The following is a 15,139-nucleotide window of genomic DNA, read 5'->3' as shown; positions in this document are numbered from 1 at the left end:
CAGGAGTACATCATCTGGGTTTTTAATACACCCAAAACAAACACTTATACAAAACACTGGGATGTACCCAAACTAAAGAGCGAGGGTAAACCTCATAGAACAACACAGGACGAGACCCGTAATACACAAAGCACGCAGCACAGGCTGAGACAACACATTGGCACTCACACGACCAACAGACATGGGAACAATAATCGACAGCCGAATGGGGAAACAAAGGGCACATTTATACAATTACAATCAGTGAGGAATTGGAACCAGGTGTGTGTAATGACAGTTCAGCCTAGAAGGCTGGTGACGTTGACCTCCGGAACTGGAGAAATGAATGAGTAGCAGTACCGGGGGGATCCATGACAGCAGTTCAACAGGGTGCTACGAAATTAATGTTAAAACGTTGTTTTCTTTGCCCCCAATGTCATTATAAATTACATTTTACATTTACATTTTAGTCATTTAGCAGACGCTCTTATCCAGAGCGACTTACAGTAGTGAATGCATACATTTCATACATTCTTTTTTTTCTTTTTTTTCTCTCCGTTCGAACCCACAACCCTGGTGTTGCAAACACCATGCTCTACCAACTGAGCCACAGGGAATTAATCATTCGATTGTTATCTACAATATTATAACCTTAATATACTTGTACTTGACAGTGTTGGTGAAATAAGAATGTTAGTTTGCTGTGACCGTTGCTAGTTTAGATTGCACCACTCTTGGTTGTATCTCTTCCATATTTGGTGTTGTGAGGTGGTACAATTTTGAGGCGTTTCCTCTGGTTGGACCAATCAAAATTAACTTGATACCTTCGTCATTTTCACCTCCAGATCCTTGGCTTTCATTGCCTATGACCGCGATCAATCTACATTGACAGGGCTGTTTTTATGGTGATTTAAAGGGAAAAACTCAATGAAAACAGGGACAGGTTGTCTTCGTATAAAGTGGATGTTGAAATTGAGTCTGTTAGCTTTGTAAATTAATATATATTTAGTCCCTATTTAGTTTTGTAATCTGCGAATTTAATTTACGAAAATGTTTTCACTCACGAACCTGCAGCCACTCGTTAGCTTGTCAGTTGATGTTCGAAAGTAGTTCTGCTGCGAAGCAGCGCCAGAGTTCTATTGAGCAATGACCACTTTTTGATCATGCCTGTGACGACATTCCATTCACTCTAAACATGCTAAATTCTGAGAGTAAATCGTTGATTATTTTTTAAGCATATATTGTAGAGAGATTGGGTTTGGACTATTGTTTTCCTGACTTGAATTAATTAATCATTTTCTGTGTGAACACCCTACAAGGTGCAATTTCAAAATTGGGTGGTGCATCAGCAGTTTCTCTTATCATGTCAGTCATTTCAGACCTTAGAGAGCTATTTATAACTTGTCAGAAATGTCCAGATCAACTAGCCCAAGTCAGTTAACGTTGTTTAGCTAGGTTTTGTAGCCCATACATTTTGTTGTAATGTTTGAGTCACTCAAATATCACATGAATAGACATTAGACATGGCAAAATGTATAGAATAGCAAGAAAATGAGCTTTAAAACTGGGAAGTTCTCTGCACACATGACAAAATGTGTAGAATTACAGGAAATAAGTTTTAAACCTGCTAAATGTTCTCTCCACCAACAAGAGGGGTGTCAACAGTTTATGTCATGAACAGTGCTTGTGCCCATAGAAATAGACGTGGCGTGCGCGCGCGCGTGCAGTGGGGCACTGGATGTTCCCCAATGTTGTAAGGGGGGCCTGAGTAAAAAGGTTTGGGAACCCCTGTATTAGAGCTCCATTTCCAATAGCTTTTCTTTTGTCTTGGACTGTCCCATTCCCCATCACATAGACATGCCAATAAAGAGTAGTGGCCTCTCTGGACAAAAGGTTGAGAGAGCTGTTCAGGGCTGTAGTTTACGTAGATAGCAGCACTAATGTTCTTGTCGTATTCTCAAGAGGCACTAGAGAAGGATGGAGGACAGCGAGAAGGGTTAGAGCGAGAACACACACCTCTCACCCCCATTCATAGAACATCAGCAGAGAAGGACTTCTGAAGGTCAGAACAGAACTGCTCATGCTATCATCAGACTAAAGGTTCACTGTGATGGTAGAATTCACCTTCAATGTGCTTATTAACGTTAACCTCCTCAATCTCATGGTGATGTCATGCTCCATTTTACAGCCTCACTGAATGCTCTCCTCTCAGATCCTGACTCTTGTGTGTGTGAATATTTGAGATGGAAACCATGTTTCTTTTTTATGGCCTACATAATTCCCTGAGAAAAGGTTAAAAGAATTCCCATCTATATTATTCGTAGTCATCTATTTACCACCACAGACCGATGCTGCCACTAAGACCGCACTCAACCAACTCTGTAAGGCCATAAGAAAACAAGAAAATGCTCATCCTGAAGCGGCGCTCCTAGTGGACTTTAATGCAGGTAAACTTTAATCACTTTTACCAAATTTTTACCAGCATGTCACATGTGCAACCAGAGGGAAAAAAAAACTCTAGACCACCTTTACTCCACACACGGAGACTGAGACAAAGCTCTCCCCCACCCTCCATTTGGCAAATCTGACCATAATTCTATGCTCCTGGTTCCTGCTTACAAGAAAAAACTAAAGCAGGAATTACCAGTGACTCGCTCAATACGGAAGTGGTCAGATGATGCAGATGCTACGCTACAGGGCTGTTTTGCTAGCACTGACTGGAATATGTTCCGGGATTCATCCTGTCATTGGCTTCATCAATAAGTGCATCGACGACGTCATCCCCACAGTGACCGTACATACATATCCCAACCAGAAGCCATGGATTACAGGCAACATCCACATCGAGCTAAAGGCTAGAGATGCCGCTTTCAAGGAGCGGGACACTAATCCGGATGCTTATAGGAAATCCCGCTATGCCCTCAGAAGAACCATCAAACAAGCAAAGCGTCAATACAGGATTAAGATTGAATCCTACTACACCGGCTCTGACGCTCGTCGGATGTGGAAGGGCTTGAAAACTATTACGGACTACAAAGGGAAACCCAGATGGGAGCCCAGTGATGCGAGCCTACCAGACGAGCTAAATGCCTTTTATGCTCTCTTCGAGGCAAGCAACACTGAAGCATGCACGAGAGCAACAGCTGTTCTGGATGACTGTGTGATAACACTCTCGGTAGCCGATGTGAGCAAGACCTTTAAACAGTTCAACATTCACAAAGCCGCAGGGCCAGATGGATTACCAAGACGTGTACTCAAAGCATGCGCAGTCCAACTAGCAAGTGTCTTCACTGACATTTTCAACCTCTCCCTGACCAAGTCTGTAATACCTACATGTTTCAAGTAGATCACCATAGTCCCTGTGCCCAAGGAAGCAAAGGTAACCTGGTAAAATGATTACCGACCCGCAGCACTCACGTCGGTAGCCACGAAGTGCTTTGAAAGGCTGGTCATGGCTCACATCAACAGCATCCTCCCGGATACCCTAGACCCACTCCAATTCGCATACCGCCCCAACAGATCCACAGATGACGCAATCTCAATCGCACTCCACACTGCCCTTTCCCACCTGGACAAAAGGAACACCTATGTGGGCATGCTGTGTAGGAGTGCTGTCCCCAGTCCACCTGGCCATGCTGCTGCTCCAGTTTCAACTGTTCTGCCTGCGGCTACGGAACCCTGACCTGTTCACCGGACGTGCTTGTTGCACCCTCGACAATTACTATGATTATTATTATTTGACCATGCTGGTCATTTACGAACATTTTAACATCTTGACCATGTTCTGTTATAATATCCACCCGGCACAGCCAGAAGAGGACTGGCCACCCCTCATAGCCTGGTTCCTCTCTAGGTTTCTTCCTAGGTTTTTGGCCTTTCTCAGGAGTTTTTCCTAGGGAGTTTTTCCCAGCCACCGTGCTTCTTTCACATGCATTGCTTGCTGTTTGGGGTTTTAGGCTGGGTTTCTGTACAGCACTTTGAGATTTCAGCTGATGTACGAAGGGCTATATAAATAAATTTGATTTGATTTGATTTTGATTTAGGAGTGTGTATGGGTGTGTAGGTGTGTAAGAGTGTGTACAGGGTACAGCGTGCATAAACGCTCCGGACTGGAATGTGGCCTGGGGGGGCAGCCAGACAGGAGAGGGGGCTTTGGGGTCAATGACATTCCGAACAAGGGATCTAGGAGGGCTTATTGGGTTTTGTCTTCCAAAAAGCATCGTTTTACTTTTCTGTTCAGTTGGTGGACTGCAAAAAATACATTGTTGCGATATCAGATACTTGTGTTGTGGAAGGCTTATGATTGATCACAATGTGTACTGTTTAGGATGTCAGGGTTGTTGTGCTGTGTGTGTGTGTGTGCGCGCGCGTGTGCGTACGTGTGTGGCTGTCAGAGTGTAGTACATTCTTTCATGTCTCTGTGTGGCACAACCTGTGATGAGTTGCTTGGAAATCTTAGACCCCTCTTTCATCCCATTTCAGTAGCCATTTTGTTTTGGTGTGCATATGTATGTGTTATACACGCCAGAGTTGTTGGCTCAGTTGATGGTCATGAGTGTGGCCAGTGTGTCTGTTGGTGGCTATGTGTAAATGCTGTGCTTTGTTTTGTGTGGGTAAGGGGGTTGTTGTATATCTCTGGATGGTATGCTATACACTGTAGGGACCATGTAGTGAAGCCAGATGTGGGAGAGAGAAAAGAGAGAGGCTATTCTTCCCTGATGATAGACAACACTAAACAACAGGAGTCTGATTGGAAGCCATTTCAATACAGAAACCTTTAAATGGTAGGATGCAGGAATCGATGGCCCTGATATTGTATAGCTAATGAGAGCAGGTTTGGGTATTTCATGGATAATTTGCCCCTTTTAGAGAATACGTTGTTTTTTTATTAATAACAGTCAGTTGAGAATAAGACTGATTGATTAGCTAATTTGTGTGTCGCATTTTGAACACAAAGCCCACAGTGTGTATAAACTGCAGCAGGGCAGAAGTGAAAGAAAATGAGCTTTTCCAAACTGGTGAGTTGAGCTGAATAGGTGGCCAGGCCTCAGTGACTAAAGTGGTAAAGTGTTGTGTCTTAATCCTTTTCCCAGTGCAGCGGCAAGAGGAATCCCTGCATGATTGACACAAAGCTATCACCGGCAGCCCCCTCCATATCACCTCTCAGACAGCCACAACCATAGCTACAGCCTCTGCTCCAGCCAGCCTCAGCCCAGGGTTTAGCAGCTCCACTAGCCCCTAAAGCCTGCCTGACTCCTTCCCCCTGTCTCCTTGTCCAGGGGACCAGAGTTGTTTCACTCTCAGACACCCAACTTCCTGAAGTTTCCCCTTATGACTACCTTTCAGAGTAGAGACAAGGCTGAGTGGATTCTCTGCTCTACCACTGATATCTCACCAGTTAAGAGTGTTAGCTAATGAATGTTCCCTTCGTTCCCTGGAAGAGGGCTGGTGCAGGGCTTAACGCAGTCAGCCTGTCCTTCCTCTCCTCCACCATCTGAGATGTAAGAATGAAACTTGGAGATAAGAGGGAGGAGTCCCCTGGGTGCCATGACAACTAAGCTCTATGGAAAGAAAAGTGAAACTTAACAGTGTTGCCGCGTAATAGCCATCCATTCATGTGCTCCTGGGTTCTTTATGTGGTATCAGAGGTTGACGGGGGCTGTTTGGAGATCAAGTGTGTGAGACGGTTAAGGTGTTGCTCTGGACCAGAGGTGTCTGTGCTAAAGACAGAAGCAGAGGAGAGGAGCTGATCTCTGTGTGTCTGGCACAGACTTGGGCTGCTTTTACTGCTGAACAGATTTACTACCAGGCTGCATTTGCAGGGATACAGCCTTTCTATCTATCTATCTATATCTCTCTCTCTCTCTCTCTCTCTCTCTCTCTCTCTCTCTCTCTCTCTCTCTCTCTCTCTCTCTCTCTCTCTCTCTCTCTCTCTCTCTCTCTCTCTCTCTCTCTCTCTCTCTCTCTCTCTCTCTCTCTCTCTCTCTCTCTCTCTCTCTCTCTCTCTCTCTCTCTCTCTCTCTCTCTCTCTCTCTCTCTCTCTCTCTCTCTCTCTCTCTCTCTCTCTCCCTCCTGCTCTCTCTCTCATGCTCTCTCTCTCATGCTCTCTCTCTCATGCTCTCTCTCTCTTGCTCTCTCTCTCTCTTTCGCTCTCTCTCTTTCGCTCTCTCTCTTTCGCTCTCTCTCTTTCGCTCTCTCTCTTTCGCTCTCTCTCTTTCGCTCTCTCTCTTTCGCTCTCTCTCTTTCTCTTCCTCTGTTGCAACAGAATGCGTGATCTATAATTCATGAGAGCAAATAGATACTGAAGCGTTCACATCTCGGTAGAAATCTGCCTTTGAAATGATCATCTCTCTCCAAGCTTCCGAAACATATTCATGTCACTTGCAGAATATGTTTAATGATGCCATCAAATTATCATTTCAGAATTAAAATGACTGAGTATGTAAAATCATCTTGCCTCTATTTGGTCACTGTTCAAAACAAAAAAATCTTACTGTGTAGGCATTAACATGCTTAATTATGTAGACAGTAGGCATGTTACAGTGATAAGATGTCTACATTTTGGCAGACAATAGGTATTGGCTCCTGCATGCTGTATGTACAACTCTATGTTCATTTCGGGTGTTCATCCTTTTTGTCGTTGCTAATCTGCAGTCAGGGAGTCACTCAGCACATTTTGGTTGAGCAAGATAAATAATCCTCCTGATCTAAAGCAGTAATGATCTGCTCGTCTCACTGATCTTCAGCCCTCATCTAAAATGGGTAAAATGTGAATAACACTGCAAATTTAACATCTCCCAAAAATCCATTGGGGCTCATCCATTGCGGCTCTGTAAAATAGTAGGCTAGATCCCAGGCAGTTTTGTCAACGGGCGAACAGCCCCAGTAGTCTGACGGAATCAGGTGCAAAATGGTGGTATTTATGTGCAGAAGGTGAGCTGGAACTAAGGAATATGGACAATGGCCATTACATAATACATGTCACAAATATTAAGACATAAACATTCAAAGAATAACGATATTAGGAAAATACCCCTCAACATAGAAAACTCTAATTATTGAATATGCAGATGTCACGCTTCCCAAAGCAGTTCAGGTCAGCGATACAAAGTAACTTTAAACTAATAATAAACAATGTCAAATGTTTTACTCATGTGTGATTTTTATGTAACAACTGCAATGCATGTTAGAAGGGTTTTAACAACAAGAATATGCCTGAAGAAGTTAGCAACATAAACAAACATTAGCATTTGCAATCTGTGTTTGTGTGAAATGAGGGGACAGCATTGGAGTGGGCGCTCTCCAGTGCGCATCGTCACTCACCGTCTGCTTCAGTGTGTTTTCAGTATTTTTTATCTTTTTGAGTATCAGCCAAAGACGTAAACAAGTCAAGATGGCTATAACAATAGAGGGGATTGGTTTGCCCTTGTTAGTGAAAGGCTGCCTGTAGGTTTGATGTCTTTCCAGCTGAACTCAGGGATTCAGAGAGAGGCTAGTGTGTAAAAGAGAGGTGATGGAGAGGGGGAGAGAGAGAGAAGCTAGGTGGGTGGGGGAGTGTTGTTGGTTAATGGTGGGTGAAGGAGGGTGCAGGAGAGAGAATGTAGAGAAACAGAATGCTGGAGGCTAATAGAACACCAGATATGAATTATTTTTTTTTTACTGTGATACTGTGATGTGTCAGCTCACACCAAGGAGATATGATCACAATCCAAGATCACACCACAGTGAACCATACGGAAAAACCTAGTACCCATGTCTGTCTTTCCCCTTCCTCTCACATGCGGGGACTGTTCATGACCATGTTGGTTATCCTAACTATTGTACTGCGTTTTCTTCCCTTTCGCTGACCTATAGTGTTGTCCTCTTTCAGGTGCTGCTGTCTGGACTGATAGGAGTGGTGTCATGGAAGAGGCCTCTCTCTCTGGTGGTGAGTGATATTTGGCAAGCCCTCTCCAGGGCAACTAGTTTTCAGTGGTGTAAAGTACTTAAGTAAAAATACTTTGAAGTACTACTTAAGTAGTTTTTGGGGGTATCTGTACTTTACTTTACTATTTATATTTTTGTTAGCTTTTACTTTTACACCACTACATTCCTAAAGAAAATAATACATACGTTTTCCCTGACACCCAAAAGTACTCGTTACATTTTGAATGCTTAGCAGGACAGGAAAATGGACTAATTCACTTACTTAAAGAGAAAATCCCTGGTCATCCCTACTGCATCTGATCTGGTGGACTCACTAAACACAAATGCTTTGTTTGTAAATTATGTCTGAGTGTTGGAGTGTGCCCCTGGCTCTCCGTAAATTAAAAAAACAAGAAAATCACACCGTCTGGTTTGCTTAATATAAGGAATTTGAAATGATTTATACTTTTACTTTTGATACTTGTATATTTTAGCAATTACATGTACTTTTGCTACTTAAGTATATTTAAAACCAAACACTTTTTTTACTTTTACTCAAGTAGGATTTTACTAGGTGACTTTCACTTTTACTTGAGTCAATTTCTATTAAGTTATCTTTACTTTTACTCAAGTATGACAATTGGGTACTTTTTCTTTTTTTGTGTGACCCTCTACTGTGAGAAGGCCTGGATTTGTGCTAGCTGGGATAAAATACTGTTAAATAGATCACAATTCCAATGCCTTTGAGAAAGGATACTCTCAGCTCAACTACTGACCTGGAAATTGTCAGACTACACTAAACTAGGAACTGTTTGACATTTATATTGCTTTTAGTTCTGTAATAGGGACAATCTTTCCACTGTGTTGTCAGTACAGTCGCCCACGGTGTCAGGAATCAAAATGGGCTGAAATGCTTCAGCAGCACAGAAATGACAGATATGTTTGTGCTCAGGCATCTTTACAATGAGTTTTAATTCCTCATAAGTACCTGGCCAAGATAAAGCAAAGCAATTCGACACATACAACAACAGAGTTACACATGGAATAAACAAAACATACAGTCAATAATACAGTAGAAAAATTAAAACAAAAAGTCTATATACAGTGAGTGCAAATGAGGTAAGATAAGGGTGTTAAGGCAATAAATAGGCCATGGTGGCAAAGTAATTACAATAATGCAATTAAACACGGGAATGGTAGATGTGCAGAAGATGAATGTGCAAGTAGAGATACTGGGTGCAAAGGAGCAAGATAAATAAATAAATAAATAAATAAATACAGTATGGGGATGAGGTAGATAGATGGACTGTTTACAGATGGGCTATGTACAGGTGCAGTGATCTGTGAGCGGCACCATGAAGACCAAGGAGCTGTCCAAACAGGTCAGGGACAGAGTTGTGGCGAAGTACAGATCAGGGTTGGGTTATAAAAAAATATCAGACAGAAACTTTGAACATCCCACAGAGCACCATTAAATCCATTATTAAAACATGGAAGAATATGGCACCACAACAAACCTGCCAAGAGAGGGCCGCCCACCCAAAATCACAGACCAGGCAAGGAGGGCATTAATCCGAGAGGCAACAAAGAGACCAAAGATAACCCTGAAGGAGCTGCAAAGCTCCACATTGGAGATTGGAGTATCTGTCCATAGGACCACTTTAAGCCGTGCACTCCACAGAGCTGGGCTTTACAGAAGAGTGGCCAGAAAAAAGCCTTTGCTTAAAAAAAAAAATAAGCAAACACATTTAGTGTTCACCAAAAGGCATGTAGGAGACTCCCCAAACATATGGAAGAAGGTACTCTGGTCAGATGAGACTAAACTTGAGCTTTTTGTCCATCAAGGATAACGCTATTTCTAGTGCAAACCCAACACCTCACATCAACCCGAGAACATCATCCCCACAGTGAAGCATGGTGGTGGCAGCATCATGCTGTGGGGATGTTTTTCATCAGCAGGGACTGGGAAAATGGTCAGAATTTAAGGAATGATGGATGGCACTAAATACAGGGAAATTCTTGAGGGAAACCTGTTTCAGTTTTCCAGAGATTTGAGACTGGGACGGAGGTTCACCTTCCAGCAGGACAATGGCCCTAAGCATACTGCTAAAGCAACACTCAAATGGTTTAATGGGACACATTTAAATGTCTTGGAATGGCCTAGTCAAAGCACAGACCTCAATCCAATTGAGAATCTGTGTAATGACTTAAAGATTGCTGTACGCCAGTGGAACCCATCCAACTTGAAGGAGCTGGAGCAGTTTTGCGTTGAAGAATGGGCAAAAATCCCAGTGGCTAGATGTGCCAGCTTATAGAGACATACCCCAAGAGACTTGCAGCTGTAATTGCTGCAAAACGTGTCTCCACATAGTATTGACTTTGGGGGGGGGGGGGGGGAATAGTTATGCATGCTCGAGTTTTCAGTTCTTTTGTCTTATTTCTTGTTTGTTTCACAATAAATATTTTGCATCTTCAAAGTGGTAGACATGTGTAAATCAAATTATACAACCCCCCCAAAACTCAATTTTAATTCCAAGTTGTAAGGCAACAAAGTAGGAAAAATGCCAAGGGGGTGAATACTTTCGCAAGCCACTGTAGTATGCAATGAACCAAGGGCCAGTGTCACTCCTACTCAGTACTCACTATCATCACCATTCTCCTCAGGACAGAGAGAAGAGAACCTCTCCCTCTCACTGTTATGCTCCTCATGTGTATAATTCTCTAATTTTACATTTTTGCCATGTTAGACACAATCACCATACAATGTTTTCTCAGAGTTGCTCAGCTGTGTAATGAATTTCTCTTTCCAGAAGGCTTATGACAGAAATCACTATCAGACTCTCTGAGATTAGCCTAAGAGGGGGATCTAATAGCCTGTCATGTTAGACTACATTCAAACCTGTGTTCAGAGCCTCTGCTCATTGTGGATTTACAGTAGCTCCTAGTCTGGTGGGCAGCCTGTGAATGGGATGTAAAATGTATGCATTGAGTCTGCAATGTGCTGCCAAGCATTGGTTTCATATATAATAGCAGCATGGCTTGAGAATGCTGCCTGAATTTCTGATGTGTCTCTTTGCTTGTGGACGTGTGAGGATCCATCCACTCAGTGGGCTGTATGTTGGTGGTAGTGGTGCAATGAGGACATGCGTGGAGCCAGTCAGTCAGTGTGCTGTTAGTGATGTGGTGCCTGCAGTGTGCTGTAATTCATGTTAGTGATGTGGTGTCTGCAGTGTGCTGTAATTAGTGTTAGTGGTGTGGTGCCTGCAGTGTGCTGTAATTAGTGTTAGTGGTGTGTGGTGCCTGCAGTGTGCTGTAATTAGTGTTAGTGGTGTGGTGTCTGCAGTGTGCTGTAATTAGTGTTAGTGGTGTGGTGTCTGCAGTGTGCTGTAATTAGTGTTAGTGGTGTGGTGTCTGCAGTGTGCTGTAATTAGTGTTAGTGGTGTCTGCAGTGTACTGTAATTAGTGTTAGTGGTGTGGTGTCTGCAGTGTCCTGTAATTAGTGTTAGTGGTGTGTGGTGTCTGCAGTGTGCTGTAATTAGTGTTAGTGGTGTGGTGTCTGCAGTGTGCTGTAATTAGTGTTAGTGGTGTCTGCAGTGTACTGTAATTAGTGTTAGTGGTGTGTGGTGTCTGCAGTGTACTGTAATTAGTGTTAGTGGTGTGTGGTGTCTGCAGTGTGCTGTAATTAGTGTTAGTGGTGTGTGGTGTCTGCAGTGTGCTGTAATTAGTGTTAGTGATGTGGTGTCTGCAGTGTGCTGTAATTAGTGTTAGTGATGTGGTGTCTGCAGTGTGCTGTAATTCATGTTAGTGATGTGGTGCCTGCAGTGTGCTGTAATTCTTGTTAGTGATGTGGTGTCTGCAGTGTGCTGTAATTAGTGTTAGTGATGTGGTGTCTGCAGTGTGCTGTAATTAGTGTTAGTGGTGTGTGGTGCCTGCAGTGTGCTGTAATTAGTGTTAGTGATGTGGTGTCTGCAGTGTGCTGTAATTAGTGTTAATGATGTGGTGTCTGCAGTGTGCTGTAATTAGTGTTAATGATGTGGTGTCTGCAGTGTGCTGTAATTAGTGTTAGTGATGTGTGTGGTGTCTGCCGTGTGCTGTAATTAGTGTTAGTGATGTGTGTGGTGTCTGCCGTGTACTGTAATTAGTGTTAGTGGTGTGGTGTCTGCAGTGTGCTGTAATTAGTGTTAGTGATGTGGTGTCTGCAGTGTGCTGTAATTAGTGTTAGTGGTGTGTGGTGTCTGCAGTGTGCTGTAATTAGTGTTAGTGGTGTGGTGTCTGCAGTGTGCTGTAATTAGTGTTAGTGGTGTGGTGTCTGCAGTGTGCTGTAATTTGTGTTAGTGATGTGGTGTTTGCAGTGTGCTGTAATTAGTGTTAGTGATGTGGTGTCTGCAGTGTTCTGTAATTAGTGTTAGTGATGTGGTGTCTGCAGTGTGCTGTAATTAGTGTTAGTGGTGTGGTGTCTGCAGTGTGCTGTAATTAGTGTTAGTGATGTGGTGTCTGCAGTGTGCTGTAATTAGTGTTAGTGATGTGGTGTCTGCTGTGTGCTGTAATTAGTGTTAGTGGTGTGGTGCCTGCAGTGTACTGTAATTAGTGTTAGTGGTGTGGTGTCTGCAGTGTGCTGTAATTAGTGTTAGTGGTGTGTAGTGCCTGGAGTGTGCTGTAATTAGTGTTAGTGATGTGGTGTCTGCAGTGTGCTGTAATTAGTGTTAATGATGTGGTGTCTGCAGTGTGCTGTAATTAGTGTTAGTGATGTGGTGTCTGCAGTGTGCTGTAATTAGTGTTAGTGATGTGGTGTCTGCAGTGTGCTGTAATTAGTGTTAGTGGTGTGGTGTCTGCAGTGTGCTGTAATTAGTGTTAGTGGTGTGGTGCCTGCAGTGTACTGTAATTAGTGTTAGTGATGTGGTGCCTGCAGTGTGCTGTAATTAGTGTTAGTGGTGTGGTGCCTGCAGTGTGCTGTAATTAGTGTTAGTGGTGTGGTGCCTGCAGTGTGCTGTAATTAGTGTTAGTGGTGTGGTGCCTGCAGTGTGCTGTAATTAGTGTTAGTGGTGTGGTGCCTGCAGTGTGCTGTAATTAGTGTTAGTGGTGTGGTGCCTGCAGTGTGCTGTAATTAGTGTTAGTGGTGTGGTGCCTGCAGTGTGCTGTAATTAGTGTTAGTGGTGTGGTGTCTGCAGTGTACTGTAATTAGTGTTGGTGATGAGTGGTGCCTGCAGTGTGCTGTAATTAGTGTTAGTGGTGTGGTGCCTGCAGTGTGCTGTAATTAGTGTTAGTGGTGTGGTGTCTGCAGTGTGCTGTAATTAGTGTTAGTAGTGTGTGGTGTCTGCAGTGTGCTGTAATTAGTGTTAGTAGTGTGTGGTGTCTGCAGTGTGCTGTAATTAGTGTTAGTGATGTGGTGTCTGCAGTGTGCTGTAATTGGTGTTAGTGGTGTGGTGCCTGCAGTGTGCTGTAATTAGTGGTGTGGTGCCTGCAGTGTGCTGTAATTAGTGTTAGTGGTGTGGTGTCTGCAGTGTGCTGTAATTAGTGTTAGTGGTGTGTGGTGCCTGCAGTGTACTATAATTAGTGTTAGTGGTGTGGTGCCTGCAGTGTGCTGTAATTAGTGTTAGTGATGTGGTGTCTGCAGTGTGCTGTAATTAGTGGTGTGGTGTCTGCAGTGTGCTGTAATTAGTGTTAGTGGTGTGTGGTGCCTGCAGTGTGCTGTAATTAGTGTTAGTGGTGTGTGGTGCCTGCAGTGTGCTGTAATTAGTGTTAGTGGTGTGGTGTCTGCAGTGTGCTGTAATTAGTGTTAGTGGTGTGGTGTCTGCAGTGTGCTGTAATTAGTGTTAGTGGTGTGGTGTCTGCAGTGTGCTGTAATGAGTGTTAGTAGTGTGTGGTGTCTGCAGTGTGCTGTAATTAGTGTTAGTGATGTGGTGTCTGCAGTGTGCTGTAATTAGTGTTAGTGATGTGGTGCCTGCAGTGTGCTGTAATTAGTGTTAGTGGTGTGGTGCCTGCAGTGTGCTGTAATTAGTGTTAGTGGTGTGGTGCCTGCAGTGTGCTGTAATTAGTGTTAGTGGTGTGGTGCCTGCAGTGTGCTGTAATTAGTGTTAGTGGTGTGGTGCCTGCAGTGTGCTGTAATTAGTGTTAGTGGTGTGGTGTCTGCAGTGTGCTGTAATTAGTGTTAGTGGTGTGGTGCCTGCAGTGTGCTGTAATTAGTGTTAGTGGTGTGGTGCCTGCAGTGTGCTGTAATTAGTGTTAGTGGTGTGGTGCCTGCAGTGTGCTGTAATTAGTGTTAGTGGTGTGGTGTCTGCAGTGTACTGTAATTAGTGTTGGTGATGAGTGGTGTCTGCAGTGTGCTGTAATTATTGTTAGTGGTGTGGTGTCTGCAGTGTGCTGTAATTAGTGTTAGTGGTGTGTGGTGCCTGCAGTGTGCTGTAATTAGTGTTAGTGGTGTGGTGTCTGCAGTGTGCTGTAATTAGTGTTAGTGGTGTGTGGTGCCTGCAGTGTGCTGTAATTAGTGTTAGTGATGTGGTGTCTGCAGTGTGCTGTAATTAGTGTTAGTGGTGTGGTGTCTGCAGTGTGCTGTAATTAGTGTTAGTGGTGTGGTGCCTGCAGTGGGCTGTAATTAGTGTTAGTGGTGTGGTGCCTGCAGTGTGCTGTAATTAGTGTTAGTGGTGTGGTGCCTGCAGTGTGCTGTAATTAGTGTTGGTGATGAGTGGTGTCTGCAGTGTGCTGTAATTAGTGTTAGTGGTGTGGTGCCTGCAGTGTGCTGTAATTAGTGTTGGTGATGAGTGGTGTCTGCAGTGTGCTGTAATTAGTGTTAGTGGTGTGGTGTCTGCAGTGTGCTGTAATTAGTGTTAGTGGTGTGTGGTGCCTGCAGTGTGCTGTAATTAGTGTTAGTGGTGTGTGGTGCCTGCAGTGTGCTGTAATTAGTGTTAGTGGTGTGTGGTGCCTGCAGTGTGCTGTAATTAGTGTTAGTGATGTGGTGTCTGCAGTGTGCTGTAATTAGTGTTAGTGATGTGGTGTCTGCAGTGTGCTGTAATTAGTGTTAGTGATGTGGTGTCTGCAGTGTGCTGTAATTAGTGTTAGTTGTGTGGTGTCTGCAGTGTGCTGTAATTAGTGTTAGTGGTGTGGTGTCTGCAGTGTGCTGTAATTAGTGTTAGTGATGTGGTGTCTGCAGTGCGCTGTAATTAGTGTTAGTGGTGTGTGGTGTCTGCAGTGTGCTGTAATTAGTGTTAGTGGTGTGTGGTGTCTGCAGTGTGCTGTAATTAGTGTTAGTGGTGTGGTG

General features: G+C 43.7%; 1 protein-coding gene across 1 annotated transcript in view; it reads left to right on the top strand.

Moving 5' to 3' along the window:
* fam189a1 (family with sequence similarity 189 member A1) overlaps positions 1-15,139 on the top strand; it is a 146,708-nt gene that overhangs the window by 51,932 nt on the left and 79,637 nt on the right. The window contains exon 2 of the mRNA XM_029721706.1: positions 7,850-7,906. Coding sequence (XP_029577566.1) covers positions 7,850-7,906 — 57 coding nt within the window. The remainder of the gene's footprint in view (positions 1-7,849; positions 7,907-15,139) is intronic.

The sequence above is a fragment of the Salmo trutta genome, chromosome 29 (genome assembly GCF_901001165.1).
Source record: "Salmo trutta chromosome 29, fSalTru1.1, whole genome shotgun sequence".
Lineage (NCBI taxonomy): Eukaryota > Metazoa > Chordata > Actinopteri > Salmoniformes > Salmonidae > Salmo > Salmo trutta.
This window is presented reverse-complemented; position numbering and strand designations above follow the sequence as displayed.